The sequence below is a fragment of the Panthera onca genome, chromosome B3, assembly GCF_046562875.1.
Source record: "Panthera onca isolate mPanOnc1 chromosome B3, mPanOnc1 haplotype 2, whole genome shotgun sequence".
Classification (NCBI taxonomy): domain Eukaryota; kingdom Metazoa; phylum Chordata; class Mammalia; order Carnivora; family Felidae; genus Panthera; species Panthera onca.
Window position 1 is genome coordinate 82,720,467 of NC_138344.1, and position 23,856 is coordinate 82,744,322.

Consider the following 23,856-nt stretch of genomic DNA (forward strand, 5'->3'; position numbering starts at 1 on the left):
GCAAGCTCCAGGCTTTGAGCTGTCAGCACAGAGCCCGACGCGGGGCTGGAACTCAGGAACCGTGAGATCATGACTTGAGTCGAAGTCGGACACTTAACTGACTGAACCACTCAAGCGCCCCACAGGCGTGTTGACTTTTATAAAAGTTTATTATGCTAAAAATAGACATTATGGCACTAAAGTTCAGCGACAGTCTTGAGGCTTTTCATGTATGCCAAAACGTTCTATCTCCAGTAACTGTTTTCATCATTCCTGTTTGTGAACAAAGCCACAACATGTGATTTATTTAGCCAGAGATGCAGAGGTTTTTGTTTCTGGCTTTTTGATTTTCATGTGATTTCTAGACTACACATCTTTGAGAAAGGAAAGGGAGCTAACAGTTTATTACTACCTCAACTGTGTCCCATACTGTGTGAGGCACTTCACACACATCATCTCATTTAATGCTTAACCAACATGCTGGAATGGCTAGTGTTAACGTTCATCTTTTTGGTAACCATATTTCTCCGATATTTTGCTACCTGACTCAAGGTCACACACAACCTAGGAGGTAACAGATAAGTTCTATTTATATAATATCGCCTTACTGACTCTCTTTAATCTTCTTCATCAAAAGCATTTTACCAGCACCCATTTTTTTCTCAATATATGAAATTTATTGTCAAAATGGTTTCCATACAACACCCAGTGCTCATCCCAAAAGGTGCCCTCCTCAATACCCATCACCCACCCTCCCCTACCTCCCACCCCCCATCAACCCTCAGTTTGTTCTCAGTTTTTAAGAGTCTCTTATGCTTTGGCTCTCTCCCACTCTAACCTCTTTTTTTTTTTTTCCTTCCCCTCCCCCATGGGTTTCTGTTAAGTTTCTCAGGATCCACATAAGAGTAAAAACATATGGTATCTGTCTTTCTCTGTATGGCTTATTTCACTTAGCATCACACTCTCCAGTTCCATCCACGTTGCTACAAAGGGCCATATTTCGTTCTTTTTCATTGCCATGTAGTACTCCATTGAACCAGCACCCATTTTTATTTTGCTGAAGAGAGATTTTTAAAAACCCAGGTTGCATTAAGATTTATTTACTCCTTACTGTTGACTATGCCAGAAAATGGTCACAAATACTGATATTGAGCCCTTTCCACAACTCTTTGGACAAGGAATTGTTACCTCATTCTACAGATGGGGAAACCAAGGCCCGGATGTCACGTGTTTTACCCTTGTTCGCCATGTGGTAAATGATATAGCTGAGACTAAAAGTAAGGCCTTTGTCCCAAACATTTATGCTCTTTCTACTAAACCATAACTGTCTGTCCATCTTTTTAAGTACTTGTAAATACTCAGATGAATAAAGACATGAAGACCCTTTGATGAGTATTACAGAGGCCAGAGCTAGACCCATGGTGAGATGCTACCTATGGAAGAGGTTCCTTCTAAAAGAGTAACATCAGTAAATGAGGTAAATACACTTCTGAAGACAATACATGGAGCTTACTCTGTCTCTCAACCGTGGGTTCATTTATGAAGACAGAAGAGGAAATGGTAGCAATGACACAAATCAAAGTGAAGTGGGCCCAAGAAAATAAGCGACTGCATCATCCTTGTCACATTCTGGAAGCCCCAAAGTGAGCTGTGTTCAAAGGGAAGAAGAGAGAGAAGCCAAGAGGAGTGAGTTCAAAGAGCCAAATGGACGTTTTCTATTTTCTGCTGAGTGCTGAGGGTGACGTTTGTTTCAACAATAGTTTTGAAATTCCAGGAGACATGGTCTTTCTCCCTTGCCATATAGCTGTTTTCTGAAAGACATAATTCTTGAGAAACAAGGCTTTGTTCTCTCCTACACAGAGCACTTCTTGGTTTCTTGCTTTACTGGCTTAATCAAAACTCACTCAATAATGCGGAAGGAATATGTGGTCCTTCTTGGCCCTTTCAATTGTTTTTCCAACAAATAAAAGACACTTTTGTTTTCTCTGATTACTTAATATTCTTCTAGGTCACACCTAGGTATATTAATAATCTGTTGCAATAGTTGCCTGTGGGTATTTGACAGATCTTGGCTGCAAGGAAGAATTATTTACTGCTCTTGTGATCGAAGAGTTATAGAGACTCCAAAAACAGCTCCAGGTAACTTCTCCATTTACAACATTTTAAAGGCATCTGCCATCGTGAGAGATACAAGGAAAGAGAGACTGATAACCAAGTGGACCAAGAAAGAGCATCCTCTTTGATGAGTGAAATGAAGGACAGTGTTGGTAGTGTGAGGTGAGGGGAAGGCCTTAAAGTTGCCCTTTCTATAGCACATCGGCATCTCTGTAAGCCCATAGAGAGAGTTTCATGTTTTCATGAAATTAGGAAGGAAAGTCACTCCAGCGGTGGAGACCTGGATCTTAGGAAAGAATGCTTGATTTCCCAACTCACACAGTGGAGAGAAGGAGGAGTAAGACTGGTCTGAAACGATGAGCCTGAAAAGCAGCAGAATGGAGACTCCAGACCATACAGGGAAAAAGGATGGTTTCAGGGGGACAATGATGCCTTGGTTTAGATGTATTTAGATGTACTTCCCTATAGAGATATACTTATGAATGCAAATCGTAGGTGACTATGTTGTTTGACCATCATCTAGAAGCACTCGATCTGAAGCTGAGATCCTGTTGGCTGGATGAGGCACCTCTTCACCGAGCATCATTTTTGTAGATTCAGGTTATAGAAAAATGATTTTTTTTTCAACGTTTTTTTATTTATTTTTGGGACAGAGAGAGACAGAGCATGAAGGGGGGAGGGGCAGAGAGAGAGGGAGACACAGAATCGGAAGCAGGCTCCAGGCTCTGAGCCATCAGCCCAGAGCCCAACGCGGGGCTCGAACTCACGGACCGCGAGATCGTGACCTGGCTGAAGTCGGACGCTTAACCGACTGCGCCACCCAGGCGCCCCGAAAAATGATTTTTTTAAGTTATGTGTTACCTATTTCTCAGCCTAACCTAAACTCTGGACAGTTCTGTAGCTTCTCTGAGGTTGTCCATCTTCTATATCTTGGGCCTGTAGCTTGTTGCTTCTTCTCAGGGTGTAAACTTTCTCAGATCACTTATTTAAAAAGTTTTTGGGGTGGCTGGGTGGCTCAGTTGGTTAAGTGTCTGACTTTGGCTCAGATCATGATCTCACAGTTCATGAGTTCGAGCCCTGCGGGGAGCCCTCTTCTATCTGAGCAGAGCCCATTTTGGATTCTCTGTCTCCCTCTCTCTCTGCCCCACTCACGTGCTTGCATGCGCTCTCGCTCTCTCTCTCTCTCTCTCTCTCTCTCTCTCACGTAAATAAACATTTATAAAAAACGTTTTCATCCTGGGTGTTCTCTCACTTGTATTCTTTGCCCGTCCTTTTGCCCTTACTCTCCTTCCCTTCACTTACAGATTTCTAAAAAACGAATTTAAAGTGTGTAACTCATGGTTGTCACCTCTCATTTACTGCTCAGTGGATGGCAGCGCCTCCACCCAAGGTCATCATTGCATTTGACGTAGCTGAAGAGTCATTCCTTTAAATGTTCTGGCTCTTCTTCTTTGTAGGTAGGACACTGTCACCTCTTTATCCACCTTCTACCCCTCTGATGGTTCATTCTCAGGCTCTTTGCTGACTCCCCTTCCTCTCTATGAATGCAGTTGTTCCCCAGGCCAGCCCCCAGCTCTGCCTTATTCTGCCCTTCTGCGGCTTCTCCACCTACTGTACCCCGATGACCTGCATTCTTGTCCTCACCTCTGCCATGCCTCTCCATGAAGCCTCGGGTCTGCCAGGCCTCTCCTTTCACTGGGCCTGTCCTCAAGCCACCCAGTTCAACACCCCATCTTCTTAGCACCTTCTCTTCTAAATGTCCCATTGAATGATTGAACCATCTACACTGTTTGCCACCCAAACACCTGGCCTTCACGCTGACTCTTCTTTTTCCCTTAATAGTCAATTGCAAACTCTCCCAAGCTCACCTTCTGAATGTCTTTAGGACCGAACTCCTCGCTGCAATCTTTCTGACTTGCTTCCCGGGATTAAATTACCATCCTTTCTTGCCTAGACTTTGCAGTAGCTACATTTTCATCTTGCCTGCAAACCCATTTCTACCCTGTGCAGCACCACCATGTTGCCAGCCCACTCGCATGTGCTCGTGTCCCTCTTCTCCTCGGACTCTTAGGAGGTGTCCCAGTTACTGTGTGTAAATTATGAACTCCTTTGCGGTGTTGGTAAGGCCGAGTGTGGCTCGGCCTATAAACGTGACATTTGTTTCCCTGCAGGGGAACTCACGTGTCTTGCTCAATTTGTGCCATCGTGTGTGTCCTTCTCTCTGCCTCAGCCATGCCTCCCACCCACACCAGTCCCTGGCTTGTATTCCTGGGAAATTTCTACTCATTTCTATCTGAAGCGTCCTCTTCTCTCTTAAATCCTTGAATTTCACTGGAGTCAGATGCTCCCTTTCCTGAGATCTTCCAAGAGAACGATCGTTTTATGACAGTTTATATTTTTGTCTCCTCAGAATCTCGGTTCCTTGACAGCACTGATGCCTTGCCATTTCCTGAACCTGACAAGTGTCTCCCATCTCAGGGACTTTATACTTTGTCCCCCCTTCACCTGGACATCATATCATTCCTTTATTTTATCTGTATCTCTACTCTGGTATATTGTTAGAGAGGTCTTTCCTGATTTTTCTGTCTTACCCAGAAATCCCTACCACCTTCCACCTTTCCCCCTTCTTCCCTTTATTTTTTTCTTCATGCTAATTACATAATTAGACGAGTATGTATTGTCATTATCTCACCCCCCCCCCCAAGAGTCAGCTCCATGTAGTCAAGTTTGTCTGATTTGCTCACTCTTCTATGCCTTGTCACTAGAGTGCCTGGCACTTAGTAGGCCCTCAGTTAATATTTAGACGAGGGTTTGAATTGTATGCTTTCCAACCGGCATAATAGTTGGCACAGAGTCAATGCTCAGTAAAGGTTTATTAAAAGAATAAACATGGAGTATGCATTTGACCGTGGTTAAATAAATTGCCATGTCTGAACCCACTAAACTGAAGAGCCCAGTAGCTTCCTGGAATAAAAGAATCAAGACAGCTGGAAGACAAATAAAAATGACTGGCTAGTGGCAAAGTCCATTCTCATCAGAATGCTGGTTCAGTTATTCAGTTCAGATTTTTGGCAAGTGATGCAGATTCTTTTTCAGAAAATGTTGATTGATTGCACAGTTGTACCCACTTCATTTGCAAACCTTCATTATCTCTTTTTCCTTTCCTCCCTCCGTCTGCATTTAGAAGGGGAGGAGCTGTGTATAATTCTACAAAGCAATTTTTGTGAATAAACCAACTTACTGGCTGCGGCTTTCAGTCTCGCGGTTCCACACAGAATACAAGTGTCTGCTTGAGTTCTGTGTTCTCTCTTGCCTGGGTCTCTTGCATTCATTCATTTAAGTATTCATTTGATTACTTACTCATTCATTCAAGGAATCATTTGTTCAGTCACCTTTAGTGCCAGCCTGGTACAGGATATATGTGGACGCTTGGCTGTTGTCTAAAGAAGAGTTCTTGGCCTGAGGTCGGTAGATGTGTTGCTGGGGCTCTCTGGGATTTTTGTAACGGTATACACACAATTTTGTGTTTGAGTATCGCCTCAGGAAGAGGGTTTGTTGAAACGGCTCTGTTACTCAAGAAAGCAGCACGTTAAGCACCTCCGATAGAGGCTTGAGCTGAGCCTTAAATCTAAATACTAGGTTCTCCCATTAGAGGTTTTCTCCTTGTTAAGTTTCATGGTGGTGATAAGGGTGAAAGCATACGCTTGTGTGTGTTCTTCAGTCTAGGTCTGACAGTCTTGTCAGCCTGTTTACTATCTGTACGCTCCAAATAGGGCCCACATTTCTTAGTTTCTAACTCTGCCTAAATCATAGACGCTCTAGGTTCCTAAGAGGCAGATGGCAATGATGATGCAGACCTTGATCTGCTAACATAAGCAAGACCTAGCGCCTGCTCATTTACCATTGATAATTGTGTGGGCTTTTGTTTATATGAAATCAGAAGGAAGATGGTGGGGTTGTAAGAGCTGATTTGGGTTTCCAGTGGTGGTGGCTGTGTACATTTACCTAATCAAGTTATGTCTGAGGCATTCAGCATCTTAAAATGAATGCCAATTACCACTGGAATAGGCCATGAGTGAATCCTTCAAAGGAAAATTCACTGGGCAGTTGCTGACACTCAGTGAATTTCTGGCTCTTTGCCCAAGTATGTGTGAAATGTTTGCACTGGTTTGAGGCCCTGATTGCAGTTGGCTCACAGGGTTTGTGGTGACACTGTAGATTTGATATCATGCCACAGGAAAGGCAGACACCGGGGACAACATACAGAGGAACAAAATATTCCTGATATTAAAAAAATAATAATAAGTCCTAAGTATTTCTAATATTTAGGCAAAATGTAGTCCCGATATCCTGTTAAAATTGGAATAAAGATAGAGATTTAGAACAGCCATCTTTGGGGGCGCCTGGGTGGCTTGGTCGGTTAAGCGTCTGACTTCGGCTCAGGTCATGATCTCACGGTCCGTGATTTCAAGCCCCGCGTCAGGCTCTGTGCTGACAGCTCAGAGCCTGGAGCCTGTTTCAGATTCTGTGTCTCCCTCTCTCTCTGCTCCTCCCCTGTTCATGCTCTGTCTCTCTCCGTCTCAAAAATAAATAAACGTTAAAAAAAAAAAAAAAAAAAAAAAAAAGAACAGCCATCTTTGGCCTACCCTCTGCTTTTCATACCAAGGAGGAGAAAGGTGATATGTCCTGAACGCCTCCCTTGGGCTCAGCACTGGGCTCTAGAATGTTCATTTCTTCACAGTTTTCTGTGCACACTCTGTGTTCCAGGCCATATTCTGTCAGGGTTTCAGCAGTACACAAAACAGTTTCTCTAGCTATGAAGGTAAAAGACCAGTGGAGGAGGAGACAATAGGTGAAGAAGTTCCAGAAGGAAAATTAAGGCAGGGCAGGGGTTTGCCACATGGCTCACATATGAAACAGTGACCCTTCTGACAGAATGGGAAGTTGGGGTCCACAGGGCCTAAGTTGTTCAAAACCACCCAGCTAATTAGGGATAAATGAAGGATTCAAAACGGGGCCAGCCTGACTTCAGAACCCAAAACCTTTCCCCTGTTCATAACCGTCTGCCATTGAACTCTTCCTGCAAGCAGAGGGCAGGCAGCGTTTGGGGAAGGAATCAGGCATCCTACAATAAGGACCTGAATCACTGTCATCCCTTTCAGAACTCCCCAGGTGATGTGACAGCCCATTTGGTGACTGCGTCATCTCACACAATGATCTTCTGGGTCCTGTGAGGTGGGTGTTTGCTTCAGGGGCTTTGCCATAAGCCGTGTGTTTGCATATTTCGGGAGCAGTGTGAAGTCAGGGATTTCACACCAAGCTCAGTGGACCTTCGTCTTCGTTGGTGTAATCATGTGACTATGAAGCAATAGTATTGAGCCTCAAGAAAGTGCTGTGGTATTGGGGGGTGAGTACCCAGCCTCGCAAGTGACTATAGGAGTGTGACAGTCCAGTGGTGTTGCCGCTTAGGGGAAAGCAGGTTGGAGTGGGCAAGAAGATGAGCCTGCAGCCTTGCTATTCATAACTACATTAACATGCATTTGTCCTTCACATATGACCAGTAGATCCCAGAATCTTTTTTTTTTTTTTTTCAGTATATGATGCCAAAATGAGCACTCGGGGTCTTGACTGCTATATTTCACTGTCCTTGTGACCTCACCTTCCATACCCCAGTTCCTCTATACCCCTTTTCTGAGGCCTTTCCTGCCCCCATTTTCCCTGCACCCATCCCCATCCCGAGTTGAGTTGGTAGTTGCACATTCATTATATGTTATTCATTTGTTGATGTGTCTTTCTGCTTACTAGACCCTGATCACCTGGAGGGTCAGGGTGGTGGTACCTTTTCATTTGAATATTCTCTAACCGTGCCCAGCCCAGAACAGAGCCTCAACGCATATTTTCCATGGATGCTTTTAGCTTTCTTCAGCTAACATAAAAAGAAAGCATCTATAAATGAAAATAGGAGCCTGGCCTAGATCTCCAGCACCTAGGTCAGCGAGGTTAATATCTTTCATATTGCTAAGGGTTCACTAAGTTCTGGATGAATAAATGTAATACCGTAGCCTGAGACGGTTAGGCTTTGGAAATTGATCAGAATGACTTTTAAGCAGGTGCTATTATCAGCAGAACATTGTGTCATTTGGGCCAACACCCCAGTGCCTCATGGAGCTATTTATGTTGACCATACTTTGGGCAGAAAGAAAGTCCCTAAATGCACTGCCAAGCTTTGTGGCACAAAAGGGGGGGGGCGTGTAGGGGAGGAAATACAAATATGATTGAATATATGAATGGGTGCGTAAGGAAGAGAAGAGGGAGAGGGCCAGAGACATTGCCTTCTTCCTCCCACAGAAACACAAGCTGCTTCCTTCCAGTCCAGCGTTTCTTCACTCCCTGTCATATCGGTGGCCTGGGAAAGCCTGAAGGATGAATGGAGCATTAGACTAGAAGTAATAAGGTTGTGCCTGACTTACCTCAGAATTTGTAGCAGATGTTACAAATGCCATAACATGAAATTTTGGGATCAGGCTTGGGAAAAAAATCAAGATAACAGATGTGGACCTCTTCCTTTTACCATCAAGTGCTGACCTACATCGTAGTGATTCATGGCTAATCTCTACCCCTTCCTGTTGGGTTAGGATCATGTCCCTAACAGTCTTTGAGCCCCTGAGGTCAGAAGGGGTGACAACAATATGGTAGCAGTCAACTGAAAAGATTTTAAGAGCATTTTCAAAATGAGAGTATAAGCCTTGCATTTTCTCTCCAGACCCTACTGAGGGAGCAAACCAAATCCAGCCCCCATTAAAAATTGAAAATTCTGAAAATATTTTCAGCTTATTAGTGAGGGAGATCATTTCTATCAATTAAAAGATAAGCATTAAATTTTGCAGAGTGACTCTGGCATTGAAATCTCAAATTTGATGTGATCTCTTTTTCCCTTTAAGAGCTGTCATCAGAGAGTACTTGGTGTCCTTTTTGTAAACTATGCACTTAATTCATGAGAACACACAGTATTTCTTCCTGACAAAGAGTGGGCGATTTGTAGAGGAAAGTGGTCATTGGAAGCAGGGGAATTTGAATAAGAACAAAAACAATAATAACAACAAAAGAAGAAACTCAAAACTATAGCCTGCCCATCGTAGTCAGGAAGCAGGCATCTGTTCAGGCTCTGAGCCCCAGCCAGTGTCTGTATGGCCCACTTGGCCTCTATCACACAGCATGGCCTCACGCAGTGGATTGCATCTTATATCATCTTTGTATTCCTAGTACCTAGAAGAGCAGCTGCCGTGTGTTAAGGGTCAGTATGTGTTTGTTGCTGTAGCCTGAAGCCAGAAATCGTTTCTCTCTTCTGGCTGGGTTCATGTTAGGTAACAATCAAGACTCCCACCACTCAAAGATTCTACATCCTTCATTCTGAAGTCACCTTATAACTGCCACGCTCGTTAAGCTTCCCCGGGTGGAGAGGGAATGCAAGCCACCATATTCCATATCTCTGCTGGGAATTGAAAGACTGGAATCAGTCATGATCAATAACCTTCCTACCTTTATTTATTTTGTAAAGAAAAGAGGAAATGCTCATACCCTTTGCTGTGCAAAGAGGATGAAATTAGCTTTAAACTTTATACCCCAAAGCAGCCCATGTAGCAAGTTGTTGAAGCCAAGAAACATTCTGTAAAGACTTGGATGTCTTTTAAGTTACTGTAGGACTTTGGTCCTTTAAAAGTGCCCTCTTTTGGGGCGCCTGGGTGGTTCAGTCGGTTGAGTGTCTGACTTCAGCTCAGGTCACGATCTCACGGTCCGTGAGTTCGAGCCCCACGTCGGGCTCTGGGCTGATGGCCCAGAGCCTGGAGTCTGCTTCCGATTCTGTGTCTCCTTCTCTCTCTGCTCCTCCCCCGTTCATGCTCTGTCTCTCTCTGTCTCAAAAATAAATAAACGTTAAAAAAAATTTTTAAAAAAAGTGCCTCTTTTTATGTATAGTGTTATTTTGACACAATGAAGAAAGTAAAATGGCAGTAATCAAGTAACACCATCTTCCTTTTTTTGCAAAGTCCTGTTAGATTTCTAACAAGCATTTCCTCATCTGTTGTCCGGTCTGATGCTCTGCTCTTCTCTGCCTGTGTCTTCTGGAATCACTTAAAGATTCCCCGCATGTAACCCACACAGGCTCTGGATCAGCCTGCATCTTCCCGAGGTTTCTTTCCAAGAGATGCTGATGATAGAGCTTCATCATTCTCTCAGGTGCTGTCACTCTAAGCAGCAGCTTAACCCTTTGCCTTAAGAATTTCATTGTCAACGGGAAGTTTCAGTTCTCTCATGAAGAATGTTAATCACCCTTTATCGTAGCCCTTATGAGGGACATATAATAGTTCCAGTAGTAACTACCAGATTGTCAGACAAAGGCTATGTTTCCTTTTCCCCAGCTACAGATGCAGAAGTGCCTTCTTTGGTAGCTAGAAACTCTCATTTCCTTCAAGGAAAAGGAAGGCAGAGGGGGCAAAGTCAGTCTTCGAAAGGAAACAATGGCGTGAAAGAAGTCCCTGTAACTTGTTGCTGACCAAATGCACAGAAGCATTGTCCAGACTTATTACAGCAGTGCTTGGGTGCTATTTTCCTCTTAGATGACTTTACCATTTTGATGTCAAAAATCATAAGGAAAAGTCTTTCAAAATCATATGGCCACTATTTAGTTCTTCAGAAGATAAGAAATGCATGAGGTACAAACCCTAAGCTAACCAGATTTATTGAAGGTTGCATGTTTTCCCCTTAGTTCTTACTAGTTAAAGCCATATAGGTATCCCTCCCCCCCCCCTTTTTTTGAGAAAAGCAGACATGGTTTCTTTTTCCCAAATTAAACAATGTATTTATATTTATTAATACTTTCACAGTCATATCATCTCTAATGCTTTTGGCTAATGCATTCAATCCATACTCAAATTGTGGGAGAAATTTAAATATGTGTTGCATCAAAGAATTTTTAAATCGGCATAAGACTTTTTAGAGTTTCAATTATTTTAGTGGATTAAGTACCTCTCTTTTGTCTCAATTTGTAATGTAATGTGTTCATAGGGTTCTGGGATATGAACTGTAAAGATATATTTTGTGATGTTTAAAAATTACTAGGGCACCTGGGTGGCTCAGTTGGTTAAGTGTCCGACTCTTGATTTTGGTCATCTGTATTTTAAAAAGAAAAAAAAAAAAAAACAACAACTAATATTGGTGAAAGTATATTGAAAAAGCTCCATTATTATTTCTTTTCAGATATTAACATGATGAATTGTGTGGAAACACCATATATTGTGCTGGGGACAACAGAGTTTCAGTGACAGTGCTGCTGTATTTGTTAAGTTGGTACTGAGCTCTACTTTTTCCAGTGTGCCCTCTCCTTCCCAACCTGAAATTCCCTTGGTTTCTAAGCCATGCACAACCAGTGAAGGGTTCACGGTTGAAAGGATGCAAATTGTGATATGGGCAGTAGGCAAAGCTGTGAGGACCAGTTTCAGATAGAAGATTAGGTCCCATATTAAGTGAAGATGTAGAAATTGTTATTTTGATAGGGAAACACAGGCACACACACTCTCCTTGTAAACTTCTTAGGCTCCTGGGAAAACCCTTCCTGGTTTCCCTTGGCCTACAGTGAGGGGAAGCTAATTGAGATTCTTCAAGGGAAATCCCTTTTCTTTTCTTCGGTAGCCATGGAAAGACTCATTAAGCATTCTATACTTCATTCTTTCCCAGACCCTGACTTTGCTCAGCCCAAGTGCTAAAGCCCAGGGAGTGATGTCCGAGATTCCATTAAGCATGCCCTTTCGTCCTCCCTACCCCCCATGCTTAGTGTGGGAACAGAGCCTTGCCCCTCGAAGGATGGGTTCAGAGGGCAGCCATAAAGTTTGCCTTTTTACTAGGTGGGTGATTCTGTTCTTGAAATACTACCTGCATTTATCCATTTTGCCATTCTGCTCCCCATGCAGGGGGGCTGGATGTGAAAATGCCTCTGCCGTGGTCTTTCCTACTTGCCAATGACCACTTCTTCCTAATAAAACCATCCTTTGGAAACCCTGACTCACAATGTCATCTTCCTCTTCACATATCTTTTTTCAAACAATCTCTTAAGTAACAAGCCCCCTTCTCTCTCCTGCCTGTGGTTTACCTTCCCATTGTGAACTGTGCTGGTGAGACAGCACCACCCTGGGTGCTGGGAGCTGGGGCAGCTCCACCCTTTCTGGAAATGGGGGTTGGGGAGAGTTAGGAAGGAAAAGGGCAGTGCAGGACACAAGGCAAGTAGGGCCCTAGACTTTTCCTCTTTCATTATGTGTGTCCACTGAGCTGTCCTGTTTCTGTTTTGTAATGGGTTCTTCTGTGGCAAGCTGACCTTTTGGCTGAATAGGTCAAACTCCCACTGAGCGCTAATCCTCAGCCTTCCTGGCGATTGTGTATCCCCGAAGGTGACAAGTGCTGGGTAGGAATATGACTGGGGGTGTGTGGTCTATTTCCCAAAAGGGGGATCATCTTTTACTGCACCGAATTAATTCTCAAAGACCACCTCACGAGCTAGGCAGAGTCTATTCTGGAATATTTTTGCTGACATTGTTGAGGGACAGAACTAATTTTTCAGGTACATGTTTCAGATTGTGGTTTCCTTCTGTGTCTTGCATTTTTTAATGAGAGAAAAGTCAAAATCACAGTTCTCATGATTCATCATATCTTTTTAGATTCCTGAAACAATCAGAATTTCTCTGGTTGATATTTAAAAATCCCTCGCTCGATATATTTCTTGCATTTAAAGTCTCTTAAAACTCTAGGTGCTTTATTTTTAACCCTGGCAAAACATGAGTGTTGCGGTGTTTGTTGATAATTATGTGCTGGGCCTAGGTTTGTTTTGAGTTGCTTACAATTTTCTTTTGACTGTTTATAAGGTTTTGTGACACCAGCTACCTTACAGTAGTTAGCGATTTTCAACAGCAAGTTGATACTCAGTAAATGCTGAATCAGATTTGAAGTTGAATTACTGTATTGCTGTTTTTTTTTTTTCTTTCTTTCAACTGTTTGTATAAGCTGTTCAATTAACACAATTCTCACACTTCACTGTCAGTGAGTCAGGGACACATTAGTCACAGATAAGGGTTCCATGTTCCATTTGTTTAGCAATGTGTTGTTTTGTGTTTTTGTTCGGTTAATTTAATTAGTGCTCTTTAAATTTCAAAAGGTAATGTCTTTTATCTGAGGAAACAAATAAGTGAAATATGTCTGTAAATGAGAGGAAACAGTGACCCATTCATCAGTAAGTGTATGTTGCATCTAGACAACCACGTGGTTTTAGAAACTGTTAACTTCCAAACATCAAAAATCTGAGAGAGCCTCATACATAAGCAGTGTATTACTTTGCTGAAAATGATGGACTCACTGAGGAAACACCTCTTTAGTTTTTCTTAGGCGTTAATGATACTCTGTTAGCGGAATGAGATGAACGTAGAGGAACAGAATAACTGCATCTGCATTGTTCCTGGGGTACCAGATTATTGTCTCCATTCTCCAAATGCGATAGGCTAAAAATACAAAACAAGAAGCGCGTATTTAACATCTATTCGTTACCAGTAATGCTGGAGTCAGAGCTGGGCTTCAACCGGGGGCATAATGGGCTCCTGTTTAACATATTTATGTTGGTTGTAAAATTAGGAACTGTCATTACAGCCCCACATCACCTGCATAAGTGCAAAACATATAAATCAAGAGAAGTTCCAGTGCCATAAAAATGCCATGGGATAGAATAGCATGAAACCACTTACAAGATACTTGTGTGTGATGCTAGCATGTACCGGGACGCACCCTTTCATTTCTAGAGGATCTGAGGAACAAAGAAGAATAACTATGCAGGTAGGGCTCATGGATGGAAGACCTGATGAAGACATGTGGGATCCCCAGACTGACTAATAATTTTTTTTAATAAAATTCCGTATTATTTATGCATTGGCAGCATTTACTGAGAGTAGAGCCTGAGCCCTACGTGAAGAAAAGGCAGGAAAAGAAAGGCCATCAATGGCCAGGCTTGAATAACCCCTGCAGCACTACACTAAAGTCAATGTTCCTATCATTCCAGGAGGCAGTTGGCCTGCCATCTGTTGTTACTGGAGCATGCCTCTTGGGCCTCCTAGTAAATAAACCTCTCCTTATATTTTCTGTGAAGCTTTAGGGTCCTCTGTAGGTTGGTGGCTGTTGTTCTCCTGGCCTTCTTCTGAATCCAGCTCTTTGGAGAACAGTCTATGTTCTCTCAAACCAGCCCATTTCTTCTGCGAAGTGCAGTGGTTTATTTTGAACTTGATAATTGGGAGTCCTGAGATGCCCATAAATTATGAACTGTTATTAATAAGGAGCTTTCTGGATCCTAATTACTGCCTCAAAAAGAGAGTGGACACTTTTGAAGTTTTTCAACCCTCCTGCCTCCCAGAAGCTCCCCCCGACAATCTTAAAAAAAAAAAAAAAAAGACTGCAGATTTTATTCATGTGGGATCATTCACACCAAGCTACCATAATGTGCAATTAACACTCTAGAAACTGAAAACAGTATTCAGCAAGACAGCTGCATTATCAAAAATGCCAAAGGAGTTTTGAAGGGAGTAATGTGCATGTTAGAATAGGAATTTAATCAGAAATGTGCCCATACACACACAGTCGTAGTGTCTTAAATATATTTGAATATTAAATTTTTAAAAATCCCAAGTCTATACTTATAGCAAAGATTAATGTTAGGATAGAAAACGGAGTTTTCTATTTTAAAATTATTGTGTGTTTTGCTTCTGAAGCAAATGAGGAAGTTGGAATAGAGATTTCTAAGATCCCTTCCAGCTGGAATATTCTTTGATAATAATCACTCTTCAATTATATTTTATAAATTTTCCCATTGAAAAAAAAATGCCCCTTTTATTTCCTCTTGCCAGTCATAATGATACTTAACACCCATGCTATTTTCAAAGTGCCTTTCAGACACTGCAGACACTAACTCACAATTGCGGGGGTAAACTGCCTACTTCTGCACAGCACAATAATCATAAGTACATTTATATTATAATCCCTACTAAGCTATGGATCCAACTGACTGACTTAGTAACTGAAATGAAGCAGAATTATCCCAGCAGTATTTTGCTGGAATTTTCTTGTCAACTAGCTGAAAGTGTTCTTAGAAGTAAGAAGGTAGGGGTTTGGGTTTGGGTTTTGGTTTTTTTTTTTTTTTTTTCCAATTCATAGCGTGTAGGTTTGAGGAAGGTAGAGGTTCATAATAACATTGTCAAGAAAAGCAAGAACACTTGAGAAATTGACCTGCTGGAAATAAGGGAGAGATCTAAATATATTCTTGACAAATTATGGTAAAGCAGAATTTTGTGTTTGAGAACTTATTTAAAAAAAGAAGGAGGAGGAGGAGAAGGAGAAAGAGAAAAGAAAAAATACCCGGAACAGATTTGAAAGCAAATCATGACCTCATGCAAAAATATTAGTGAAGGAAAGACCCTTGATCCTGGATCTGAGAAATATCCTGCATTAAGCTCCCCTTTGTTGAGGATTGGTGGGGGCTCCTTGAGCGCAGGTGCCCACGGACAACACACGGTGGGCATTCAGGAAGGGAAGCACCGACTAGAAGTTAGTAGGGGAACCAGAGTATTCAGATAAGAAAACGGTCACTGACCTGGTGAGGCACGCTGGAGGCAAGGGTCCGCCTGGGCTTCGTGTGGGTCCTGTAGGAATAGTTGCATGTGAGTGTTGGGTAAATATGAGATCCAGCCATCCTGAGACATTTAACGCTAGTGCAAACAGTCATTAATCGGAATCTCTTATCCGACATGTTGTGCTTATTAAATTGTAATAAAATTATTGCCCTAGAACGTGAAAAAAATTTCCTGTTTGCTTTTTCCTAGCCTAGACGATACGAAAAGTTTAGGTCTCTAGGGTGATGGCTCAGGGGGTGGGGGAGGCAGTACACGTATGCTTTAAAAATGACAATCCTTAGGTTTGGAGAAAAATAGTTTACCCATTTGTTTTAAAGGAATGTTGTAAACGTTCAGGTTTTTGCTCCAGTGTAGGAAAAACAGTCCAAAATGAAAATTTAAAAGAACAAAAGTCTGAATGTAGTTGGTTAGTGTTTGCAGAAATTAATATTCTGAGTTGAAAATTTAGCCTAGTCTCTGCTTTTGCTCAGCAACGCAGAATCGAAATGAACACGAGGCTGGGTTTCTTTCAGATGTTTCGTGTAGTAACTAGATGAGTGATGTAATTAGAAATTAAAAGGTGCGATTCAGAGCTCCAACTTAACTTTTTTTCTTCTTTTTTCTTTCTTTTTCTTCTTCTTTGTTTTTTAATAAGTTATAGGTGCACAACGAAGGAGAAGCCCCAGTGCACTGGCCATTGAAGTATTTGAAGCACATTTGGGAAGCCACATTTTGCAGGTAACTAAAAGAGAAAGAAGCTTGCTTATATGTCACTAAGAAAAATCCATGTGTTTAGTCTTGATTTAAAATACATTTTTAGATATCAGCTGTGTATATGACTATTGTTTTATGTTGCAATTATGAAATTCTTATGAATTTATTTTTTTCTTTTTAGAAAGCCATCTCTTGAGAGAATATTAATGAGAAAGGGAGGGCAAGTATTATTTGTGCTGTAATAATTGAGATAAATTGCACTATTCGGTTGATGTGCAATGTATAGTAGCTGGCTGTTCCCAGAATGATTGTGTGTGTGCTGCATTTGTAAGTGGATATATGTGTGTGTCTTTGGAGCTATATATATTGTTTTTGGAAGAGCAAAATTTTGTTGTGACAGTAATGTGACATTTTTATGTGTTGCCAAATTTCAGTTGTTCTTTGCTTGAGTTTGTATTCATAAGCGCTTTCAATCCTCACGTTTGCCTCCCCAAATTATAAGCTTTCTCAGAATGAAATTTTAAGGTAGATTTCTAAGTAAAAGGAGACAAATAATAATAACTGATTTGGCCAATGAATTCCATGACAAGTAAATGCGAGGGTTACGAGGACAGAACTACAGTTATTTAGTCCTGGATAAGATGCATCCCAAGCTCAGCATCTCGCTTACTCCAAAACAATTTCCCCTTACGACGTTGCCGTGAGTTCAACACACCCAGGGATAATTGTTTTACAATGTTTCTGCTACCAGGATAAATGTTGATATGGCCAAAGATTGTTTTTTTTTAAACTATGTAAGATACATTTCTTATATAGGATTAGAAAAGCAGACATGTTTGGGTTATGTAGGCAGCTTATTTGAAAAAACTGGTTATGCTTTTCATTGGATCTAGCATATTGTTTCTGAGAGTATGTACCCAGGAAAACTGTGAGCATCAGATTCTCCCTGGTCAAATCTCAGTGGTTCTGTGAGCTGGCTCATTGGCTGGCAGCTTCAGAATCAACTGAGATACTTGTTTGAAGGACACATTCTTACTAAAGCAGAATCTTCAGGGTGAGGCCCAGAAGTTTATGATTTTTAACAGACTTTTGAGATAATTTTGATGTTTCATTAGGTCTGAGATGTCACAATTTACATTTGCACATTTAAGCCCTGAAAATCCTTACTTGGCTTATTTTTGTTTATTCTGACATTTCTCTGCTAATGTCTGTTAAGTTCCTATATAACTGATGTTTATTGAAGTACACTTTGGGATTTGTTATTCTATCATGCACACATTTGCAGTTTCTTTGTGGTAGATTGGTTTCAGGGTTACAGAGAGGATATTTCTTCCTATGTCTTAAAATTTTTATTTCCTTTTTTCCTGTACATACTTTGTTCAGAATCTCCCTTGTAAGTTTTGTATGAGCCATGCTGTATACGTTGTTAGATTCTGATGTGATTCAGGATGACTTCAGTTTATATTCTGAAGCAATCAGTGCATAAGACTTAGTCACTGAAACAAATGGTCTAAATAGTAGCCCCAGATTATTATCCTCTCAATTCATTCTGAAATTTGAGTCTGAAGTCTATAAGGAAGGGTGACTTGGGAGCTGCAAGAATTTAATATAAAATGCAAAACTTAGGAGTTTAATGTAAGCTTAATGTAAATAGGATATATAATGGTTGTCCCAAATGTCAGCTCAACAGTTGGCATCATTGAGAGAATAAGGGTTCTAGAATGAGGCTGCTAAGTTCTTTTGCTCTTAGGAGTGGTCACACCCAACTTAGACAACATGCTTTAAGAAAAATATAGACAACTGAGTGTCATTTGGAATAGAATAACCAGACTGGTGCATGAACTAGAAAATCATGTTACATGAGGAGTGGACAGAGAGTTTAGCAAAATTTAGTTTGGAAAAGACATGATTTAAAAGGGATATTAATGTCCTCTCTATTTGAAGATGTCATGTGAAAAAAGTATTAGCTATTCCGTGTGGCTTCAGAGTGCAGGGGAAAGAAATGGATGAAAAAAAATCACCTTTATTCAAGAAAACTAAATAGGGCTGTCCACATTTGGAATATGTTCAAAGTCTTTGGCTCCAAGGGGAAGCATAAGTATCCTGGTAGGGAGGCTTTCAAGAAATTCAGGCCCCCAAGCATGGTTGCAGTAGATAATTTTGAAATTGTCATAGAAACTAGAATTTCATATCATTTGATTCTAACACCAGTACTTAAGGAGTGGGAAAAGCCGTATGTATTCTTGTAAATGAAATATTAGAATTGTGGGTAAGAAGGGCTTGGAAAGTCATAGTAACAAGAAAAGCCTTCTCTAAGCTGTCTTAGTTTTCTTCCCTCCTTGCAGGAGACTGTTGAGCCCCTAGACCCTTGTCAGAACCACACTGAACAATATCCCACTGGGTCTGCAAGCATAAGATGGTTTCCTTATTTTCCTTCAGGAGGGTTCCTGGTGAAGTCTGGTTGATTCACCAGTTGGGTTCCTGGTGAAGTCTGGAGACTTCCTGGTGAAGTACTTCATGAGAACAGGGATGAATTCTTTCTTTGCTCTTTCCTCCCCTTCCTTCCCTAGCAAACATCTCATAAAAACCTATGTGGTCAAAAAGGTAGGCGTGGGAACCGTGGCATTTGGAAGGTGAGGTAGAAGTCAGTTCAGAATGCCAGAATGGGGCTCAGAAAATGCCTATGATTTCTCTGCACCAAGTGCCCAGGCTTCCCTGCTGCCTGTGTCCCCAGTGACGTTTCATGGGATGGTGGGCTAAGGACTCCTTTGTGTAGAGAGTTGGGGGTGAAGGATGAACATAGACTCATGAATTTTTGCTTCACCCGTCCTGCGGACTGCAATATGTGTTTTTGCTACGTATATCCTATTAGCCATTTTTCTCTAAGGAAAATATAAAAATGTTGTTGTGTCCTCTACACTTTGACTTCTTTCCTGCTGAGATGGGGGAACATTTAACTTAATGGTGTTTTATCAATATAAAATCAACTGCTGCAGTGTTATTTTCCACTTTAATGGTCTACTACTGGTGGGTGGAGGCAAGGCCATCGCCTAGGCTGTGCCCTGTGCGATTCTGGGGTGGCCATTCACATCATTCCCGTGAAAGCTTCCATAATGACTCTGACCAGTACTACGGCCCCAATGAACCTGTAGCTGTTTCAGGCATGACTTTTAAGGCAGAGGGATCTTCTGAAGGAGAGTTGAGGGTTCAGGTGATGCCAGCCTTGCACATGCAGGACTGTGGAGTGTATGTATTGGGCCTGAGTCAAGTCATTTTAGTTCACTTTGTTCTTCTTTGACTTGTATTAATCAGATGAGGAGCAGAAGGGCAAGGGGTCAAGATTAGGAATTGTGCTTTTTGCACAAGCTAAGAAAAAAAATTCAAGAACTTCAGGTCATTATGTGGGATCTTTCCTGAATATTGTATATGTGACTAAGCACCCATTTGGTTCCTGCTTTAAAAGCTCTCTTAGGGCGTTGTTATTCCCACTTCATGATTTCCTTAATACCAAGAAATATGAGTGATATTTACTTTTACTTTCCCAATTTAGAGATCAGATAGAATATTCATATGTTCTTATCAGAGTTAATGAAACACAAAATAGTCACAAATATCATCTTCGTACCTCATAAAATTAACTAGTAGAATGACTTTCCCTTAGGTGCAGATTTATGAATGGAGTACTTTAATTATTTGCATGCCCTTAGCAGACGGTTTTGAGTTTTTTTTTTCTTTCTGTAAATAATGCTTACATAATTGTTAGTTAAAATTGCAGTATTGTTTTTGCATATTCCGTAGTCATGCTGCTTTACTCACCTCACAGGTGTTAAAACAATCACATCAAACCTTGTACATGGAAGATTTTAAGGTTCATGTTTGTATTCACTATTAGCACATTATGGTGAACCACAGAGAGAGACATATATGTTATATTACATTGGGCAATACAGATCACTGCTAGCAGCTATTACATACTATAAGTATATATAAGTGAGCGAAAAGTGGTTTTTAGCCCTAACTAGTTGTAGATATTACAATAAAATTTTGTGAGCTAGATGAATACAATCCTAATAAGTACCCACATGTTTTATTATTGAAGCTGTCTTGGGAGAATAAAAAGAATATTCTTTAAGAAATGCCCTAAGGAGAGATAATGGTGGAAGCATGATATCTGTGTGTCACTTTGCGCTTGGCCGTGTTCCATGAACCCTCCCATATCTGTGTCATTGACCCTGCAATATTTCTGGACATGAAGAAATTTTGCATTGCTCTTAAAACATTCAAGCCCCAAGCTACCAGAGAATCCTGTGGACAGGTCTCCTGAGAGAGACCAAGGGAGAACCATCAAAAACATTGTAGGATTATAACACCTGAGTTTTCTGACTGCTGGTGGATCAGAAAAGGCTGGACAGAATGGTTGCATGACTGCCTGTCTTCCCCAGAAAAACTAGGGGAGTGTTTTTGGAAGGCTCATTTGTTGGTAGAACAACCTTCTTGTAGAAGAAGACCATAAATCTGGCCATTACCTTAGCAGAGCAGTTGAATTAAGGTATGTATTTACCTAAAATGGTGGGAAGGAAGGGAACTCAAATGTAGCTATTTTTCTCTTTGTTAGGCAAAGCAGTCATAGATTTATGTGGGTGAGATGGATGGCACCAGATACCTCAATAAAATGTCAGATTTTAATCATGATGGTTTTCTTTCTCTCAACATCTCATCCATAGTATACAGAGTAGAGTCATATCTCAAGTAAAAGAGGAGGCTAGGTTTTTTAAAAAGCTGTTTGGGATCAAATTTGGGGGAAAAAAATCAAATCAAGATTTACATTGAAATGTCCATGTTTCCATTATTCATCACATTGTGAAGACTGGTTAGGGACGTATCCTGGAGTCCTGTCTAGTTTGTCTATATACTATTTTGGTCCTGCAGCATTATTGTTAGAAGAAAACATCTAAGTTGCCTGCCAGAAATATTTAAAAATTTGTAGCTGGTGTAGTAAGGAAAACAAAATGAACAGTATCTTGTGACATTTTATATCTTTGTTATTATCCAAGTATTCTAGGCACAGTCCTGCTCCCATCTCTAGGCCTGGTTCAGTGGTAGAAGACTAAGAAAATGATTCTTTAGAGATGAGCTGTATAGGCAGAGGAAGCTACCTAGAACAACGTCGAGGTTGGAGGTAGAGAATGCCAAATGTATTCGTATCAAGCATCTCCTTGAATCTCATTGGGCAAGAGACTATGACAAGGTTGAGTAGTACGATTCGAACATCTGGACAAAGCGAAGTGAATAATTCCTAAAACAGCTCCAAAGCTGACGCCTGCAAAGATCCAAATTATTTTATTTAAGCTTCTGCCTAGCCAGGCCAACATTCATTTTACATTTGATGGCACTGTTTTTAAAACATCTATGAAAGAGAATGATAATGTTCAAGTCTGTTTTCCATTTTATTGATGAATCGGAATTTCACCCTTATTTATTATTTTCTTGAAACTTACAAAAGAAATGATTATCTCTAAGAAGTTGCATATTCTTACTCCTGGTGGTCATTGTTGGCAAAGTGACATCCTGCTGGATATCAGTGCTAAAATAAAATACAAGAACTTCAAATAATAGAGGTATTCTTTAGCCGTGATAGAAGGAGGAGAGAAAGGTGAGAGACCCTTTGGTCTCCCTGTGATCCGGAATGGTAAGAAAATGTAAAACTAAATATAGAAAAAGAGAAAGTTAGTGAATATATTTGCATATGCAAATTAGCTTAATTGATACTGCTTGCCTCTACAGGGATTTTTCATTACAAACTGGAGTGCTACATTGTTCAGCTCATATTGAGTAATTTAGTAACTAATGAGACCAGTTTGCACTAATTTGCATATGATAAATGAGCTTAATTGCAGTAAATAACTTGGAGGCATAATTACTTAATTTTCCTGTGTTGCACGGCTTTTAAGTTCACTTGTATGAACAACTCAAGATAATTTTGCATATTTAAATTAGTTGCTTTTAAATTTTCTTGAACAAAAAAAAAAAAGGAACACACCTTATCAATTGAGCTGTAAAACAATTGCAAGTAAGGTTTACAGTGTTTTTATTTAAAAAGAAAAGAAAGAGAAGTAGAAATTTCTTAACTCTGTTGTTCACCTGTCTCCCTTCCTTACCTCATATAAGGTATCAGCATTGATAGGAAAATGTTTTTAATGTTGGAAGCTAATTCACAGCTTCTATTAGAAACTGACCTGAGTTTAAACTGAAAAACGTAGATGAGTGACTCATAACTTTTGAAAGGGGGTTTATAAAAGAGATGTGTATGTCCTTTATCTAATTTGACAAATGAATGTTAGAGGAGTCATGTGGGTCTCCTACCGGCAATGTACACGTCCTTGAAGATGCTGGGCCATGATGAAGCAGGCATTGCTCTGCATTTCACATGTATTTTCTATATGGATTAATGTTTTATACTTAGGAAATTGGTTTCATTAGGAATCTCAGTGTGGTTTGCCAAGGATTAGCTCACTGGTCTTCACATTAACCAAAGAATGTATATTTTATCAAAATCCCCATTCACAAAATTGAAAAACTAAAGCATGTGGAAGTTGATGGCCAAACCATTATTTCACAGTACTGTATTGCCTGAGCATTGCATTTTAAGGGAAAAAGTATGATTTACTCATCAAAATTAACAAGTCATCTAAAATCACATTCATGATTGAGTATAAGAAAATATTTTATGCTTGTGAAAGTTTAAAACCTGTCCTTAAAAAAAATCCTTGCTGCCTTAACTCATGTGTGTGTGTGTGTGTGTGTGTGTGTGTGTGTGCGCGCGCACGTGTGGTATGTATTACACCACACACACATATGTATACACATATGAAACATACATATGAAACATTAAGGCTCTTGATTTGCCATACTTTGGAAAAATAAGTCATGAAACTTTGCTCTAAAAAGGTCAAATCCCGGGGCGCCTGGGTGGCTCAGTCGGTTAAGCGTCCGACTTCGGCTCAGGTCATGATCTCACGGTCCGTGAGTTCGAGCCCCGCGTTGGGCTCTGTGCTGACAGCTCAGAGCCTGGAGCCTGCTTCGGATTCTGTGTCTCCCTCTCTCTGACCCTCCCCTGTATATGCTCTGTCTCTCCCTATCTCAAAAATAAATAAAAACGTTAAAAAATTTTTTTAAAGATAAAAAAATAAATAAAAAGGTCAAATCCCATTAAATGTAGTATAAGTTTCCCATATCCTTCAGAGGTGGGCCAGAACAAGTGGTAATAGTAGAATATTCTAAGTGTAAAATTTCAATCTTTCCTATAATAAATGCTCAAGAAATAACTGTTGAGTAAATGAAAGAAAAAAAAAAGTCT

At 40.6% G+C, this 23,856-nt stretch overlaps 1 protein-coding gene across 8 annotated transcripts in view; it reads left to right on the forward strand.

Annotated features, from left to right (window-relative positions):
* The window catches only part of NPAS3 (neuronal PAS domain protein 3), an 858,324-nt gene that overhangs the window by 397,459 nt on the left and 437,009 nt on the right, over positions 1–23,856 (forward strand). For 5 of the 8 annotated variants that reach the window (XM_078448332.2, XM_078448334.2, XM_078448336.2 and 2 more), the window contains one exon: positions 16,447–16,523. In XM_078448332.2, coding sequence (XP_078304458.2) covers positions 16,447–16,523 — 77 coding nt within the window. Of the gene's footprint in view, positions 1–16,440; positions 16,524–23,856 lie in introns of all 8 variants that reach the window. The other 3 variants (XM_078448333.2, XM_078448335.2, XM_078448338.2) reach the window with 1 other exon arrangement.